We start from the raw sequence: 19,698 nt of genomic DNA, 5'->3' as shown, positions 1-19,698 counted from the left end.
GAGTCGGGTCGGGTCGGGTCCGGGGGGGTGGAGGGGAAGCGGGAGTCAGGTCGGTGTCGGGGTCGGGTCCGGTCCAGGGGTGGGGGAAGCGGGAGTCGAGTCGGGTCGGGAGGAAGCAGAAGCTGGCCGTGGGAGGAGCCTTATTCACGCAGCCCCAGTGAGGCTATTCGGCCAGGGCTAGGGGCTGCGTGCTTCGGCCCCTCCCACTCAGTTTTGGGCGCCTGGAGCTACTGCACATGCGCGCTCACTGTAGCGCGCATGTGCAGAGGTCCCGGCACTGTTTTCAGCGCGGGGACCTGGCTCTGCCCCCTGCAGCTCGTGCTGCGCGGCGCCGAGCTGCAAACGACCTGCAGGGAGCTGGAGAATCTGGAAGGTTTTTTTAGGCGCACTTTGTGGCGCGAAAAACGGGCGTCCAAGTCGGGACTGCGCTGTTCTTGGCGCAGCTCGAAACTTGGGCCCATCCTTTCTGCATCCACCTTGTCAAGCCCCCACATTATCTTATACATTTCGATAAGATCACTTCTCATTCTTCTGAATTTCAAAGTGTATAGGTCCAACCTGTTCAACCTATCTTCATAAGTCAACCCCCTCATCTCCGGAATCAACCTAGTGAACCTTCTCTGAACAGCCTCCAATGAAAATATATCCTTCCTTAAATACGGAGACCAAAACTGTACGCAGTACTCTAGGTGTGGCCTTACCAATACCCTGCTTTTATAATCTATCCCTCTTGCAATAAAGGCCAACATTCCATTTGCCTTCCTGATTACTTGCTATACCTGCATACTAACTTTTTGTGTTTCATGCACAAGAACCCTCAGGTCCCTCTGTACTGCAACACTTTGCAATTTTTCTCAATTTAAATTGTAGTTTGCTTTTCTATTTTTACTGCCAAAGTGGATAACCTCACATTTTTCCACATTATACTCTACTTGTCAGATTTTTGCCCACTCATTTAGCCTGGCTTTATCCCTCTGCAGGTTTTTTGTGTCCTCCTCACAGTTTGCTTTCCCTCCCATCTTTGTATCATCAGCAAACTTAGCTACATTGCACTCGGTCCCTTCATCCAAGTCATTAATATAGATTGTAAATAGTTGAGGACCCAGCACCGATCCCTGCAGCACCCCACTAGTCACTGTTTGCTAACCGGAAAATGACCCATTTATCCCTACTCACTGTTTTCTGTTAGTTAGCCAAACCTCTATCCATGCTAATATATTACCACCTACCCCATGAACTTGTATCTTGTGCAGTAACCTTTTATGTAGCACCTTATCGAATGACTTCTAGAAATCCAAATACACTACATCCAATGGTTCCTCCTTATCCACCCGGCTCATTACATCATCAAAGAACTCCAGAAAATTGGTCAAACATGATTTCCCTTTCATAATGGTGTAATCATGATACCACATATGGGAAGAAGATTTCTCTGTTCGCTATTTGTCGTGAATTTGTAAACACATGTATAAAGAATGCATTTATGATTTTGCTACAAATAGCGAAGGGACAAAATATTATCTGAGCGTGAATTACTAATTTCAGCTATTCCATTGTGAGAATCATGCATAGTAACTTAATCACAGGGGCAGGGTGGTAGGAAAAATCAGGAACATTATCAACCCAAATCAGTCGCATGTTAATCTTAGAGTAGGAGAGGAGAATGGCAGAACTACTGAACAGCATAGCTATTGAAAAGACAGGTTATCAAAAATCATTTAGGATAATGTACAAGAAAGTTAAGCATTTCCTTCAAAAACTTGATTGAAGAAAAGTAATTGGTGCCACTCACATAGGCACAGGTTCTGGGGTGGGATTTCTTGTGGGTGTGTAATCAGGAAGCTACACCTGAAATTATGCCCATTCGCCTGCCAAATTTCTTGCCAGTCTCACTAGTGAAGGATGCAAAATTCATGAGAACCCCCCCCCAGTGTTTAGGCTCATTCGAAAGGGAATTTAATTTGGGACTATCTACCAAAAAGTTTGAAATCCTAAAGTGCTTATGGAAGAAACTACGAACTATAATCGAATTTTGGACTTTTACAAGACAAATTCAAGCCTGTGGGCGGGCCTAGGGAACAAAAGAAGCCCACTTGATTATTAGAATTGTCTGGGTGTTGGGACTAAGTTAACTTGTCTGGAGGAATGGGCATATGAAAACCCTTCTCCACAAGAGACATTTACATTACAACAATGATTCAGAGATAGCCAGCCATCAAACCAAAGTGAGGAAAGCCGTCTTCAACATGAATAAGAACAAAAGGCCCACTACAGCCTGTATGCAAAAAACCAAGCATAAAGGACATTGCGATTACCAAGCTAATATTTCCATTCGGAAACAGTTTCAGAAATGCAACCCACCCTAGACACATTAACTTTTAATGAGCCCGCCAAAATATTACAAAGAAAAGTCAAGCCCGCCAAATTTAAACAAAGAATTCTGAACTGATTTGGCGTGAAGATTAGAACAGCTCAAACCGTATAACTGGCCCCCTGTTTTAGCAGCGGGTATGCCATATTGCTCATGCTATACTACGACTGTGCCATCAAGACAGGGAGAGAAACCAATGCGACAGTTGTAAACTAACTTCTCCAGCCTCGAAGTCCTGAAGTCCGTAAGGAAGGAAGAACATCACCATCGCGGCAGCAACCAACCACAGCCAACGTGGTACCAACGAAAAACCACCGCGATTGACCAAACTCGAAACAAAACTTCAACAGGAAGAAACCGAAGAATCGAAAGTTTCCACTCTATAATCTAAAGCCTGACTACCAACAGGTGAAAACATTACCTAAAGAGACTTTGAACCTATTTCTAACGAAGAAAACCAGGTACTTACCCCATAGATCCAAAACGCGCCTTACCGCATCAGCGGACTCAACCCAACTGAAGATTGCGCAGTAAGAAGTCTTCTCCAAAGTTTGGGGTATGGCAAGCAGAACCTACAGAATTCAACAAACCCCGAAATCGCGAACTACCGCTAACTGACCAGAAAGGATTGGTAAGCATTGTCCCTGCCCGCCCTGGAGTCTAACCTAGCTAGAATTAGTTATCGGGAGGTGGGTGGTGTAATTTCCACTGTAACCCCCTTTGAATGTGTAATGTATTGTTCTTTATTAGAGTGATTATAAGTTTGACATTGTATTTTCTTGTTTGTAATAAATTCAAAGTTATTTTGGACCAAACCAGTGTCCTTTGCACTTTATCACATCCCCCAAATAAACCCAAAGTCTAGAACCCAAGGGAGTGGGAGCGACTCGAACCGCTCAAATAGGTCAGAGGTGAACCTGACCCCTGGGACCACCCCCTTACGCTAGCATATGGCAGAATGTAAAAACGGATGTAAATAAGTTGAAATCAGTGTAAACAATCGGGGGCTGAGCAAAGCGCTGAACTCACGCCATATACTCCTTCTTTAAGTTTGAAAATTACAGTTTCATGCCATCCAACCATCATTCAGACACTTTAGGTACAGCATGTTCAATGTGACGTACTTTAATGCCATAAAAATATATTCAAAGAAACAAAAAATACGGTCTCTGCCTCCCCACAATAGAGCTGTGAGGTGCTGCACTGAACTCCCAGTACCCTCAGTAGCTCTGTAAAAGGCACAGATTTATTCAAATAACTCTGTCCCTGAGATTTGAGACAGTCATTGCCAAGGCAGGCTGATGTGTGAAGTTCCCTTCCTGCTACATTTCTAGCGGTGCAGCTGGAATTCAGAGCTAGTGAGTTAGCAGTTGTAGGGAACTCATTGCTGGCATAGCTTACAAGAATGGTGCACAGTAAAAAAACAGTTGCTTAATCACAAGGAGCGAGGGACAGGCATGGGGAGCAGTGGATAGTCATTGTGAGAATGGTGCACAGTAAGATACAGCTGCTTTACGTCAAAGATAAAGTCTACAGGCCATTATGTTGCACACCTGCACCACGCTGAGAAAATGATAGAAGGATGACTAAATAGATTCAAAGAGGATCATATTGTTCAAGTAGGGCACATATATGAGGGCAAATATATGAGGATCATATATGGGATCTTGAGTTTAATACGTAAGGCAATACAGCATAAAAGCAAAGTGGTAATGCTAAACCTATAAAAATCATTGGTTAGCCTGCAGATTGAATATTGTGCACAGTTTTGTGCACCCTATTTTAGGAAGGCATGAGAAAGAGTAGAGATTGATACCAGAGATGATTCTCTAAAGTTATGAAGAGAGGCTAGAGAGATTGGCCTTGGCTCAGTGGTATCACTCTTGCCTCTGGGAAAGAAAGACAATGGTTCAAGCCCCACACCAGAGACCTGACTATATAATCAATGTTGATTCTTCAGTGGAGTACCTGTCTTCAATGAAACTGAATATCGGGCATGGAGTAGAACAGGCGGCCAATGCAAAACTGCCCACGGTGAATTTCTATCCCAGTGTGTTACGTCACTGTGCCAGCCAGAGCTTCATTACTTAAATTATTCATTAAACTTATTTGAAACTTTACACAAAGTTAACTAAAATAAAAGTAAGCTCTACCAACCCTCATTCCTTCCCAACGGGAAATGGCTCGCAGAGGCCTCAAAGCACGCAGTGTTCTGAGGGATCGAAGTGATTTGAACGCTTGAATGCTGTTGCCTAACATACTGAGCCACCCTATCTACAAGAAAAAAGAATTTAAAAATAATGAAAATCAGAGTCGATAATATCAATTAATTGTTTTGCATGATTATATAAACAAGCTAACAAATACAAAATTATATTATATTATAACCTATTTTTCATTTTTAAAACTTTTTTGAATTTCTTTTGGAGCAATTTGTTTTACACAGAGGTAGACAGGTGTAAATAGAGCTTAGTAATGTAGTCTACTACATGTCATTGCTATACATGGGGTATCGTAGCATAGTGGTTATGTTACTAGACTAATAAGTTCTGAAATTGCCCTCAGTGGGAAATTGGGGAGGGCACTTCGATTTATCCGGAAATTTATCACCCGGCGGGAATCAGAGGGAAGAGCCAGAAAATTTGGCTCTTTAACTCTGACACTGCCTCCCAGCAGTTGGGGCGCTATTTGAAGCGGTGTAGGGACGGGTTCGAGTCGGGAGCGGGGCGATGTCCATCAGCACGGTGGTGATGACTTCAGCGCAACGCGGACGTGTTGAGTCTCACTGATGCATCACAACATTCCTCTCCTTCACTTAAAGGGGAGGGATGCTGCGAGGCCTATGTGGAGTCCATTGGGCCACCAGGGAGGGTTTCGGGTGGGTTAGTGGCCTGGTACCCAAGAGGGGGTACCAGGCTGAACCAATGGCCGCCATTATCGGGCCGACTCAGGAGTCAGACAACAATGAAAACAAGATGGCAGCCGTGGCGATGCACCCTCCCTTTAAGGGCAGCCTCCCGCCACGCAAAGCTGTTGGGGGTACCGCCAGCCGTGCTCTGCAGGGAAATTTCCCACATGGGACGGAAAAGGGGTCGCCGCCGGGCGGTAACGGGTCGGAAACACGGAGCACGGCGGAAACCATTCCCGCCATGTCCGGCCCGGGGGCAATTGCAGATGGCCCGGTCAAAAAAGCCTTACCGCCTTGTAATAGCCCTTAAAGAAGAGGGAAATTTCTCCCCCCCCAAAAGATAGAACATTTTTGCATGAAACTTTACGGCGCAGTGGGCTGATGTACTTTTGTGCTGTGCCATCAAGTGCATGCTCTTCAAGTTTATTGTTGTGATTCTAACGTAGTGAGTCCCTGATCTTGTTTTGTCCATTAGAAAGAGGCTCCAACAAAACCTAAGGCAGTCCTCTTCACAGACAGAGAAAAAGTTGGTGAACAAGTTACTTTGTTCAGTTTCCCTCTGTCTTCCAGAGACAAGAAGCTGCCTCTCAGTCAGGAAATAATGCATGGCACTGGGGAACTTCCAAAAAGGCAAAGAGATTGTTGGAACAAGAGGAGGATTACAAATAAATAAAGAGAAAGAAAACAAAATCTTTTGAAGGATGTTTCCAATCAAAATAATTTGTCTGGTCTTTACAGCTCTGTTTACTCTGAGTAAGACATCTGACTGCAATGAAATAATTCACTGTTGTAGCTATACAGCTAATCCACAGATGTGTATCAGGTGTTTTATGAGAATATGTTACTCCAGGCAGTTCCCATACAGCTTACATTTGTTAAAAAAACATATTGTCCTTTGAACACTCATATCTTTTAAATAAACAACCATGCTACATGTTGTGAAATGGTGTACAGATGCTATTTGATTATTGCAAGCCCGAGAACAGAATCAAAGGAGCTGAGATTGCATCTAAGAGGTGGCAATCGAGTGGATAGCTCTCACTGACTGGGGGCAGACGGACGAACCGACACATCTGAAATTGCCCCGACAATGGTGGCCACGGGTCCGGCTGGGCCGCCAACAGGCAGCCCGGCACCCACTCTTGGCAGCATAACACGGCACGTCTGCGTCACGTTGATGTCAGCAGCACAGTGCTGATGACTCGTTGCGGCAGCTGACCCGGCCAAAGGACACTTCCACCCTTCAACACCATCCCGACCAGAAGTGCACAACAAAGAGCTGAATATCGGGGCAAGATCTTCCCTATGGATCGGGTAGCGGAGAGAAAACATCAACATCTGTAATTGCGCTTACTTTCCGGTCGGCGGGCAATTTCCGCCCCAAAATGTTTTTTGACTAACAATTTGTAAAATAACCGAAACAAGATTAACATTTTAAAAATTACTCCTGTAAAGAACTTTTGTACTAAATTAATAAACAAAAACTTACCACAACAAGAAAGAAATCCAGTAATGTCCAGACATTTGTAAAATAGTCTGTTACGCCGAGGCCTAGTACCTTGACAATCATTTCGAAATTGAAAAAGAAGGCGTAAAAGTAATCCAGGTATTGCAGTGCCAGCTGGACCTTTGCATCGTGCTGCAAGTATTTATCATCTAAAGTCTACAAGGAAAAAATAAACATTTTGAAACCTAAGGTAGACTTTATCATTACAACTCTTTCAATACAGAGGTAGTTAGGACCTTTGAATGCTTTTTTTTGGTACTGCAATTAGAAGGTTGTGTTAAATACCTGGGGGGCGAATTTCCCCATATATTTTAGGCACTAAAGAGCTAAAGATGTCATTGCTGAGGATTTTGAGTGCTATTTAATTACATGTTCAGTTTTCACTGTTCACTTGCTGCTGGAGGTATTTGAAGGAGACTTTTGAGACACATTATGAGACTTTCTGGGTCACTTTGTCAAGACTTCACCAACAGTCTATTAACATTTCCCCTGGAAATTCTCTGAGAAATTCAGCTAAAAAGAGTGAGGGCTGTGCTACTTTATCTTATTGGAGACCTTATAGAAGTTAGCAGGAGAAAGGGAGTGCTTGGTCATGAGTATCTTGCAAGGGACCTCCCTTGTTCTGGAGGAGGAATGGGAGGAAGAAAAGTTGTGCTGCCATGTCAGATGTTATGCCTGTCTATTTAAGGCCTGCAGCTGGCCGATATTGAGGTTTCTCAGGTTGGGCATCTTCCACTTCTTAATATTGCCACTACATAGAATTACACAGAGAGTGTGGTACTGAGGCGGGCCATTCGGCCCCACCGATCCATGCTGGCGCTGGTCTCCGCTCAGTCCTCCTCCCAGCCTTTCTCGCCTTGCTCTATTGGCATGGCCCTCTATTCCCTTCTCACTCATGTGCTATTGTCTAATCTCCTCTCTAATCTCACCTCAGCTATTTCTTGTGGTGGCAAGTTCCGCATTCTCACCGCGCTCTGGGTTGGAGCCTGAGCGAGGACAGTTAGGGGTATAAGGAGGAGAGTGAGCGAGGCCCAGATCTACAAGCTGCAACAACAGCGAGGGAAAAAATAACCACAAGGAGTGACATCACAGGATAGCTGGTAACTGATTGGTTGGTAAAGGTCACATTGGATTTTTTGGTATTCAGGTTCGGGGCCGGTGAGTATCACTGTTTTTTTTGTCTGTTTGTCTTTTAGTCTTCAACTAAGGGCAGATGGGTATATTACAAACTTCAGTTAATTAATCTAATAAATAGAAGCAAGGCAGGGCAGCTCAATCCAATGGAATGCACATCCTGTGCCATGTGGGAAGTCCTGGACGCTTCTCGTGGCCTGGATGACTACGTGTACGGGAAGTGTCGCCAGCTACGGCAGCTTGAGCTCCATGTTTTGGAGCTTGAATGGCAGCTGGAGTCAATGTAGTGCATCTGCGAGACTGAGAAATTCGTGGATAGCACGTTTCTAGAGATGGTCACCCTGCAGCTTAAGAGTGTGCTGGCATAGTGGGAAGGGGTGACTGCCAGACAGAAGAAGAGGACCAGGCGGGTAGTGCAGGAGTCCCCTGAATGCATCTTGCTCTCCAACCAGTATTATGTTCTGAGTACTGGTGGGGGCGATGGTTCCTTTGGGGAGTGCAACCAGAGCCACGTCCACGGCACCACGGATGGCTCAGCTACACATCAGGGGAGGAAGAAGAGTGGAAGTGCAAAAGTGGCAGGGAATTTGATAGCTGGGGGAGCAGACAGGCGTTTCAATGTGACTCCAGGATAGTATGTTGTCTCCCTGGTGACAGGATCAAGGATGTCACTGAGCGGTTGCAGGACATTCTGAGGGGGGAGGGTGAACAGCCTGAGGTCGTGGTCCATATCGGCACCAATGTCATAAGAAGAAAGAGGAATGAGATCCTGCAGGCAGAGTTTAGGGAGCTAGGAGAGAGATTAAAAAGCAGGACCCAATGGGTAGTAATCTCCAGATTACTCCCAGTGCCAAATGCTAGTGAGTACAGAAATAGGAGGATAGAATGGATGAATACGTGGCTGGAGAAATGGTGCAGGAGGGAGGGCTTTAGATTCCTGAGGCATTGGGACCGCTTCTGGGTAAATGGGACCTGTGCAAGCCGGACGGGTTGCGTCTCAACAAAGCCGGGACCAATATCCTCGCAGGAGGCGGATGGGGGAGGGGGTTTGCTCGTGCTGTTCACAGAATCAAAGAAATTTAGAATCATAGAAATTTACAGCACGGATGGAGGCCATTTCGGTTCATCGTGTCAGCACTGACCGAAAAAAAGCTATCCAGCCTAATCCCACTTTCCAGCTCTTGGTCCATAGCCTTGTAGGTTATGACTATTCAAATGCATATCCAAGTACTTTTTAAAAGTGATGAGGGTTTCTGCCTCTACCATGCTTTCAGGCAGTGAGTTTCAGACCCTCACAACTCTCTGGGTGAAAAAGATCCTCTAAACCTCCTTTCAATTACTTTAAATCTATGCCCCATTGTTGTTGACCCCTCTGCTAAGTGAACTGGGTCCTTTTTATCCATTCTATCTGTTGTGTGGCGAAAGAGTCAGACTGAACATTGTGAGCTCAAATTAAAGTGTGACCTTCGTCTTTTATTGCAGGTCTCCAGAGTGCCTCGCCAAACTGTGAAGTCTTCTTACATACCTGTGCTCTCAAGGGATTATGGGATTCCTTGGGACTCCGGGGAATGAGCCCTCTGGTGGCTGTACAGAGTAAATACAAGTCCACATATATAACAACATTCCCCCCCAAAGTCAATAGTGTAACTATTTACAATGTGAGTCGATCTGGGCCCTTCTTGCCCTGGTTGATCATCTCGGTGTGAAAGCTGGTGTTGTTGAATCATTTGTTGGGCTCTCACTGGGCTGCTGTGCAGCTGGCCTTGCTGGGCTGCTTGGTGTGTTGGGCCCTGCAGGGCTGCTGTGGATATTGGGTTCTGCTTCGTGGTCAACCGTGGTGTCGGTTGCCACTGGTGTGTGTGTTGGGGGATCAAAAAAGGTAGGGTCCAAGGTGGGTTGCTCAGGGTAGTCCGTGAATCTGAGTTTGATTTGGTCCAAATGTTTCCGGTGAATGAGTCCATTTGAAAGTTTGACCCGAAACACCCTGCTCCCGTCTTTGGCCATGACAGTGCCGGGAAGCCACTTGGGACTTTGTCCATAATTTAATACAAATACAGGATCATTGACTTCAATCTTGCGTGACACATTTGCAGTATCATAGTATGCACTTTGTTGAAGCTGCCTGTTCTCTACCTGTTCATGTAGATCAGTGTGAACTAACGAGAGCCTTGTCTTAAGTGCTCTTTTCAAGAGCAGTTCAGCAGGTGGGATCCCAGCAGTGAGTGAATGTGGTCTCGTGCGGTAGCTAAGCAGGACTCGGGATAAGCGAGTATGCAGTGAGCCTTCAGTTACCTTCTTCAAGCCTTGCTTGATGGTTTGCACTGTTCTCTCTGCCTGACCATTGCAGGCTGGTTTAAACGGGGCAAATGTGACATGTTTGATCCCGTTACAAGTCATGAATTCTTTGAACTCAACACTGGTAAAACATGGCCCGTTGTCGCTCACCAGGACATCGGATAAGCCATGTGTGGCAAACATGGCCAGCAGGCTTTCAGTAATGGTAGCGGACATGCTAGCTGACATTATCTCACATTCAATCCACTTGGAGTGCGCGTCTACAACCACAAGGAACATTTTACCCAAGAACGGGCCTGCATAGTCGACGTGTACCCTAGGGCACAGTTTGGAGGGCCAAGATCATAAACTTAGCGGCGCCTCCCTGGGTACATTGCTTAACTGCGAGCATGTATTACATCTGTGAATGCAGGACTCTAAGTCCCTATCAATACCGGGCCACCACACGTGGGATTTGGCTATCGCTTTCATCATTACGATGCCTGGGTGGGTACTGTGGAGGTCATTGATGAAGGTGTCTCTGTCCTTCTTGGTGAGCACTACTCAATTGCCCCACAGAAGGCAGTCTGCCTGTATAGACAATTCATCTTTGCGCCGCTGGAACGGCTTTACCTCTTCCTGCCTTTCCACTGGGACACTGGACCAGCTACTGTGAAGCACACAGCTTTTGACTAGAGATAATAAAGGGGTACTGGCTTGTCCAGGTTTTGATCTACCGGGCAGTGACGGGTGATTGCTCCCTCTCAAATGCTTCCATAACTATGGCTAGATCTGCGGGCTGCGCCATTTCCACCCCCGTGGTGGGCAATGGCAGCCTACTGAGAGCATCAGCGCAGTTTTCTGTGCCTGGCCTGTGGCGGATGGCGCAGTTGAACATAAGAACATAAGAACATAAGAATTAGGAACAGGAGTAGGCCATCTAGCCCCTCGAGCCGGCTCCCCCATTCAAAAAGATTATGGCTGATCTGGCCGTGGACTCAGCTCCACTTACCTGCCCGCTCCCCATAACCCTTAATTCCCTTATTGGTTAAAAATCTATCTATCTTTGATTTGAATACATTCAATGAGCTAGCCTCAACTGCTTCCTTGGGCAGAGAATTCCACAGATTCACAACCCTCTGGGAGAAGAAATTCCTTCTCAACTCGGTCCTAAATTGGCTCCCCCGTATTTTGAGGCTGTGCCCCCTAGTTCTAGTCTCCCCGACCAGTGGAAACAACCTCTCTGCCTCTATCTTGTCTATCCCTTTCATTATTTTAAATGTTTCTATAAGATCACCCCTTATCCTTCTGAACTCCAACGAGTAAAGACCCAGTCTACTCAATCTATCATCATAAGGTAATCCCTTCATCTCCGGAATCAGCCTAGTGAATCGTCTCTGTACCCCCTCCAAGGCTAGTATATCCTTTCTTAAGTATGCGGACAACATGAGCGCCAATCTCTGGATGTGGGCCGATGCATTGGTATTTATCCCTTTACTCTCGGAAAACAGGGATATAAGTGGCTTATGGTCAGCTTCCAATTTGAATTTTAGACCAAACAAGTATTGATGCATTTTCTTTACCCCATAGACACACGCTAAAGCTTCTTTTTCAATCATGCTGTAGGCTCTCTCGGCCTTAGACAGACTCCTGGATGCATAAGCAACCGGTTGCAATTTCCCGAAATCATCAGCTTGTTGCAATACACACCCGCGCCATATGACGACGCATCACATGTTAGTACCAAATGCTTACATGCATAATACAACATAAGCAATTTGTTTGAGCATAACAATTTTCTCGCTTTCACAAAGGCATTTTCTTGGCTTTTGCCCCAAACCCATTCGCCCCCTTTTTGTAGTAATACATGTAATGGTTCTAGCAGCGTGCTGAGACCCAGTAAGACGTTACCAACGTAGTTCAAGAGTCCCAGACACGACCGCAGTTCCATCACGTTCTGTGGCCTCGGTGCATTCTCGATTGCCTCAGTCTTCGCGTTGGTGGGCCTGATGCCATCCGCCACAATCCTCTTTCCCAGGAACTCCACTTCAGGAACTAGGAAAATGCACTTCGAGCGTTTTAACCTGAGCCCCACACGACTAAGAACCTCCTCCAGGTGCTGCAGATGCTCGACTGTGTTCCGACCTGTGATCAAGATGTCATCCTGGAAGACCACGGTGTGCGGGACCGACTTCAGTAAACTTTCCATGTTTCTCTGGAATATCGCCGCCGCTGATCGGATTCCAAACGGGCATCTGTTATAAACAAAAAGACCTTTGTGCGTGTTGATGCAGGTGAGGGCCTTTGATGATTCCTCCAGTTCCTGCGGCATGTAGGCTGAAGTCAGATCCAGCTTCGTGAACATCTTTCCTCCCACCAGCGTAGCAAACAGATCGTCGGCTTTTGGTAGTGGATATTGGTCCTGCAGGGAGAAACGATTGATAGTTACTTTGTAATTGCCACAGATTCTGACGGTGCCGTCTCCCTTGAGGACTGGGGCCATAGGACAGGCCCACTCACTGAACTCGATTGGTGAAATGATGCCCTCTCGTTGCAGCCGGTCTAGCTCGATCTCTACTCTTTCTCTCATCATGTACGGTACTGCTTTCGCCTTGTGATGGATGGATCGCGCCCCTGGAATTAGGTAGATCTGCACTTTTGCTCTTTGGAATTTCCCGATGTCTGGTTTGAACAGCAAATGAAATTTGTTTAAAACCTGGGCACACGAAGTGTCTTCAGCGGGCGATAGCGCTCAGATATCGTCCCAGTTCCAGCGTATCTTTCCCAGCCAGCTCCTGCCGAGCAGCGTGGGACCATCGCCCGGTACCACCCAGAGTGGTAGCTTGTGCACCGCTCCATCGTAGGAGACCTTTACGGTAGCACTGCCGATTACAGGAATCAGTTCTTTTGTGTAAGTTCTTAGTTTCGTGCGAACTGGAGTTAAGACTGGCCTTGAGGCCTTGTTGTACCACAAATTTTCAAAAGTCTTTTTGTCTATGATAGACTGGCTCACGCCCGTGTCCAGCTCCATTGACACCGGGAGTCCATTTAGTTTAACATTCAGCATTATCGGGGGACAATTCGTGGTGAATGTGTGCCCCCCATGTACCTCTGCATCCTCTATCTGAGGCTCTGGTTTGTAGTGATCCTCCATGGATCTGTCCTCCTCTGCAATGTGGTGGTTTGCAGGTTTAACAGGATTAGCAGGTCACCTGCACACTCATTGGAGGTGTCCCATTGTTCCATATCCCTTTCAAACGTATCCTTTGAATCGACATGAATGGAAACGCCCGCAGCGCCAACAAGGTGTTAATGGCGTTGCATTCATCACCCTTGATGGTGAACTTTGAGATATCTGCGGACGTATAGCTGCAGGTATGTGAGACCTGCCCTGTACATTACGATTCGAAAACAACATCACTTTGTTCACAGTACTTGTAGCAGCATTTGTGTGCTGAGAGCTTTGCTTCGTATTGTCACTGGTGGCAATGAACGCCTGGGCTATCGCTATGGCCTTACTTAAGGTTGGGGTCTCTACAGTCAAAAGCTTGCGAAGTATGGTTTCGTGGCCAATGCCAAGTACGAAAATGTCTCTGAGCATGTGCTCCAAATGTCTTTCAAATTCGCAATGTCCTACAAGGCGTTTCAGTTCGTCGACATAACTCACCACTTCCTGGCCTTCAGACCTTTTGTCGGTGTAGAACCGGTACCTCGCCATCAGAACACTTTCCTTCGGGTTCAAATGCTCTCGGAGCAGTGTGCACATATCATCATACGATTTCTCCGTGGGTTTCGCTGGAGTGAGCAAATTCTTCATGAGGCCATACGTTGGTGCCCCACAGCCGGTGAGGAGGATCGCTCTATGTTTGGCAGCGCTCTCTTCCCCATCTAGCTCATTGGCCACAAAGTATTGGTTGAGTCGCTCCACAAAAGTTTCCCAATCATCTCCCTCTGAAAATTTCTCCAGAATGCCCACTGTTCTCTGCATCTTTGGGTTCGCTATGTGTATCTCGTCGGCAGTTGTTTATGGAGAAAGTGTCAGACTGAACACTGTGAGCTCAAAGTAAAATGTGACCTTCATCTTTTATTGTAGGTCTCCAGAGTGCCTTTCCCACCTGTGAAGTCTTCTTAAATTCCTGTGCTCCCAAGGGATTATGGGGAATGAGCCCTCTGGTAGCTGTACAGAGTAAATACAAGTCCACATATATAACACTATCTCAGCCCCATAACTTTATACACCTCAATAAGGTCTCCCCTCAGCCTGCTCTGTTCCAAAGAAAACATACCCAGCCTATGCAATCTTTCCTCATAGCTAAAATTCTTCATTCCAGGCAACATCCTCGTAAATCTCCTCTGTACCCTTTCCAGTGCATTCACAGCTTTCCTGTAATGTGGTGAGCAAGATGGCCACTGGGGTGGCAGCTCCCTAGGGAGCTCCCCTGCCAAAACAACTTTACCCTTGTCATCTTTCGCCATCCGACAACTTTTCACCTGCAACCTCCCCCCGCCACTAAACTTTCCCTAGCCTTAAATGACCTTAATAGGCGGTGCATTTTCTTAAAACTTTACTTTAAACCCTAATCCTACAAATCCCACAAATTCAGGCTTACCTCAGGCGCGAACCTTCTCTCCAAACCTCCACACCATTCATCGGCGACGACGACCGGACTACCAGCGACGACCGAGCATCCTGCAATGGCGACTTGAACCTGGACCTGGACCTCTTCCCTCCTTCAGTGACCTCCTCCTTCGACGTTGACTCAGCTGCCTCAACCGATCCCTGATCCTCAATGACGTCCAGCGAGCCAGGTGAGCCTCCGACCAGGTGATTGGGCCTCCACCCCTCCAATGGCAACCCGGCCCCCTCCAGCGGCAGCAGCTGGGCCTCTTCTCCTCCAGCACGTGGTGAGCATCATGGCTGTGATCACCCTGACCTTCCACTCTGAACTCCAGTGAACCACTGACCCTCTTGTCCCCAACCAAGCCTCGGACCACCTACCATCAAGGGCGCTACTCAGCTCCGAGCTTGCGGCCAACATCTCGCCGTAGGCAACTAGCAGTGCCTGGACTCCAGTCGTCTTGGACTCCCTTGCCACTGGACCAAGACCATGCTCAGCTAAGCCCGTGTGGTAGCCAGTGTGCAATGGCCATCCCACGTTAAAAGAACTCACGCACAGGCATCTTCCACTCCTTTAACATGAAGTTCGAGACCTGGAACATCAGGACCCTTCCAAATGCGGTGACCAGAACTGCACACAGTACTCTAGCTGTGGCCTAACTAATGTTTTGTACAGTTCAAGCATAATCTCCCTGCTCCTGTAGTCTATGCCTCGGCTATTCCATATGCCTTCTTAACCACCTTATCTATCTGTCCTGCTACCTTCAGGGATCTGTGGACATTCACTGAAAGGTCTCTTTGTTTCTCTACACTTTGCAGTGTCCTACCATTTAAAGTGCACTCCCTTGCCTTGTTCGCCCTCCCCAAATGCATTACCTCATACTTCTCTGGATTGAATTCCATTTGCCACTGTTCTGCCCACCTGATCAGTTGATTGATATCTTCCTGCAGTCTACAGCTTTCTTCTTCATTATCAAACACACAATGAATTTTTGTATCATCTGCACACTTCTTAATCATACCCCTACATTCAAGTCTAAATCATTGATATATACTATATTGTATATGCAAGCACTCTGTTAATGAGGCAGGGGTATGGCACTTGAACTGTACAGACTGTAGTCCTTTATTGCAGCTCCTAGAGTGAGGATACCAAGAGGTGAGCTCCCTTTTATACTGGGTTACCTGCAGTGTACAGGTGACCCTTAGGTCTCCAGCAGCAGCACCCTTTGGTGTACAGGTGTGATATATACAGGGTGAAGGTACATTCAGGTCTAGTGTTACAGTACATCATTGGCATGCATACATAATATACTACAAAAACTAATGGACACAGTACTGAGCCCTGTGCAACCCCACTGGAAACAACATTCTAGTCACAAAAACACCCATTAACCATTGTCCTTTGCTTCCTGCCTCTGAGCCAATTTTGGATCCAAGTTGCCACTTTGCCTTGGATTCCATGGGGTTTTATTTTCGTGACCAGTCTACCATGTGGGACATTATCAAAACTCTTACTAAAATTCATATAGACTACATCAAATGTACTACCTTCATTGACCCTCCTTGTTACCTCCTCAAAAAATTCAATCAAGTTAGTCAGACATGACCTTCCCTTAACAAATCTATGCTGACTGTTCCTGATTAATCCGTGTCTTTCTAAATGAAGATTTATCCTGTTCCTCAGAATTTTCTCCAATAATTTGCCCACCACCGAGTTTAGGCTAACTGGTGTATAATTATTCGACTCGATCTCGCAGCATGCTATCTGCCACCATCTCAGCACAACCCCAGCCCGGCATAGGTAGAAAGGACCATCTGACAACTGAAGAACGACAAGGCCTCAGGAGCAGATGGAATCCCTGCTGAAGCACTAAAACATGGTGGAGAAGCACTATTGGCATGAATACATGAACACATTTCTCTTATCTGGAAGGAGGAGAGCATGCCAAGGGATCTCAGAGCCGTTGTAATCGTGACCGTCTTCAAGAAAGGTGACAAGTTCAATTGCGGTAATTACAGAGGAGTTTCCCTGCTGTCTATCACAGGGAAAGTCATCTCAAGAATCCTCCTCATTCGTGCTCTCACTGTGGCTGAAGAGCTCCTCCAAGAGTCACAATGCGGATTCTGCCCACTAAGGGGCACAATGGACATGACCTTACTGCGCGGCAAATCCAAGAAAAATGCAGGGAATAGCACTAACACTTGTACATGGACTTCTTTGACCCTACAAATGTCTTCAACATTGTCATCGGTGAGGGATTATGCAACGTCCTTCTCAAATTCAGCTGCCCTCAATTGTTTGTCACCATCCTTCGCCTGCTTCACGATGATATGCAAGCCGTGATCCTGACCGACGGATCTACCACAGACCCAATTCACATTCGGACCGGGGTCAAACAGGCTGTGTCATAGCACCAATGCTCTCCTCCCATCTTGCTGCAATGCTCCATCTCACCCTCAATGAACTTCCCACTGGAGTGGAGCTAATTTACAGAACAAACAGGAATCTGTTCAACCTCCGCTGCCTCCAGATCAAATCCAAGGTCACCCCATCCTCTGTCATTGAATTACAGTATGCGGACGACGCTTGTGTCTGCGCACACTCAGAGGCTGAACTCCAAGCCATCGTCAACACCTTCACCGAAGTGTACGAGAGTCCGGGCCTTACACTAAACATCTGTAAGACAAAGGTCCTCTACCAACCTGCCCCTGCCACACCGCACTGCCCCCTGATTATCAAAATCCATGACAAGGTCTTGGACAACGTGGACCATTTTCCATACCTTGCGAGCCTACTGTCAACAATGGCAGACATCGACATTGAGGTCAAACACTGCCTTTAGTGTGCTAGTGCAGCCTTCGGTCGCCTGAGGAAGTGAGTGTTTGAAGGCCAGGACCTCAAACCCGGCACGAAGCTCACGGTCTGCATAGCAGTACTAATACCCGCCCTCCTATATGGTTCAGAGACATGGACTATGTGCAGCAGGCACCACAAAACACTGGAGAAGTACGCTGCCTCCGCAAGATCCTGCAAATCCATTAGCAGGATAGGTGTTCTTACTCAGGCCAAAATCCCCAGCATCGAAGCATTGACCGCGCTCGATCAGCTCCATTGGAAGGGCCACGTCAAAGAAACATAGAAACATAGAAACATAGAAACATAGAAACATAGAAACATAGAAAATAGGTGCAGGAGTAGGCCATTCGGCCCTTCGAGCCTGCACCGCCATTCAATGAGTTCATGGCTGAACATGCAACCTCAGTACCCCATTCCTGCTTTCTCGCCATACCCCTTGATCCCCCTAGTAGTAAGGACTATATCTAACTCCTTTTTGAATATATCATCAGAATGCCCGACTCAAGACTCCCAAAGCAAGTGCTCTACTCGAATCTTCGACATGGCAAGCGAGCCCCAGGTGGGTAGAGGAAACACTTCAAGGACACCCTCAAAGTTTCCTTGAAAAAGTGCAACATCTCCACTGACACCTGGCCCAAGACTGATCAAAGTGGAGGAAAAACATCCGGGAAGGCACCGAACAGCTCGAGTCTCTTCGCCAGGAGCAAGCTGAAGCGAAGTGTAGACAGCAGAAGGAGTGCATGGCAACCCAAGTATCCCACTCACCCGTTCCTTCAACCACCATCTGTCTCACCTGTGACAGAGACTGTAGGTCCTGCATTGGACACCTGAGAACTCATTTTTAATGTGGAAGCAAGTCATCCTCGACTCCGAGGGACTGCCTAAGAGAGAGAAGAGAGACTTGGTCGATCCCTTTCTCCCTTTTTAAACAAAGGTACAATGTTAGAATTCCTTCAGTCCTCTGGCACCACACCTGTAGCCAGAGAGGATTAGAAAATGAGGTCAGAACCTCTGCTAGTTCCTCTTTTGTTTCTCTTAACAGCCTGGGGTACACTTCATTCGGGCCTGGGAATTTATCTACTTTCAAAGCTGCTAAAGCTCTTAATACTTCCTCTCTCACTACATTTATTTCAACTAATATTTCACACTCCTCCTCTCTGATTGCAATGTCTGGCTCACCCCTCTCCTGTGTGAAAACAGACACAAAGTATTCATTAAGAATCATATTCACTTATTCTGCCTCCACACACAGATTACCTTTAAGGTCTCTAATAGGCCCTACTCTTTCTTTCGTTATCCTCGTTCTCTTAATGTATTTATAAAACATCTTTGGGTTTTCCTTGATTTTACTTGCCAAAATTTTTTCATGCTCTCTCTTTGCTTTCCTAATTTTCTTTTTAATTTCACCCCTACACTTTCTATACTCTTTTGGGTTTCTGCAGTTTTGCGCCCTTGGTATCTGTCTTATCCCACCCTGTATACCCCTTGACATCCAGGGTTCTCTAGATTTGTTAGTCTCACCCTTTTTCTTTAAGGGAACATACTTGCTCTGAACCCTCAGGATCCCCTCCTTGAATGCCTCCCACTGCTCTGACACTGATTTACCTTCAAGCAACCGTTTCCAGTCCACCTTGACTAAATCACCTCTCAGCTTAGTAAAATTGGCTTTCCCCCAGTTAAGAGCCTTTATTCCTGGTCAATCTTTGTCTTTTTCCATAACTACCCTAAATCTAACTGAATTATGATCACTGGCACCAAAATGCTCTCCCATTGATACCCCTTCCACACATCCAACTTCATTCCCTAAAACTAAGTCCAAAACTGCCCTTCCCTGGTTGGGCTTGCTCCTTACTGGCTAAAAAAGTTCTCCTGAATGCATTTTAGGAATTCTGCAACCTCTGTACCTTTCACACTACTTCTATCCCAGTTAATATTAGGGTAGTTGAAATCCCCTACTATTACTACCCTATAGTTTTTGCACTTCTTAGAAATGTGCCTACATATTTGTTCTTCTATCACTCTCTGA

General features: G+C 46.4%; 1 protein-coding gene across 1 annotated transcript in view; it reads right to left on the bottom strand.

Moving 5' to 3' along the window:
• Nucleotides 1-19,698, bottom strand: part of LOC139228888 (sodium channel protein 1 brain-like) — a 304,090-nt gene that overhangs the window by 151,710 nt on the left and 132,682 nt on the right. The window contains 2 exon segments of the mRNA XM_070860378.1: nt 4,529-4,616; nt 6,725-6,942. Coding sequence (XP_070716479.1) covers nt 4,529-4,616; nt 6,725-6,942 — 306 coding nt within the window.

Source organism: Pristiophorus japonicus, chromosome 2 (genome assembly GCF_044704955.1).
Source record: "Pristiophorus japonicus isolate sPriJap1 chromosome 2, sPriJap1.hap1, whole genome shotgun sequence".
In the NCBI taxonomy this organism is placed as follows: domain Eukaryota; kingdom Metazoa; phylum Chordata; class Chondrichthyes; family Pristiophoridae; genus Pristiophorus; species Pristiophorus japonicus.
This window is presented reverse-complemented; position numbering and strand designations above follow the sequence as displayed.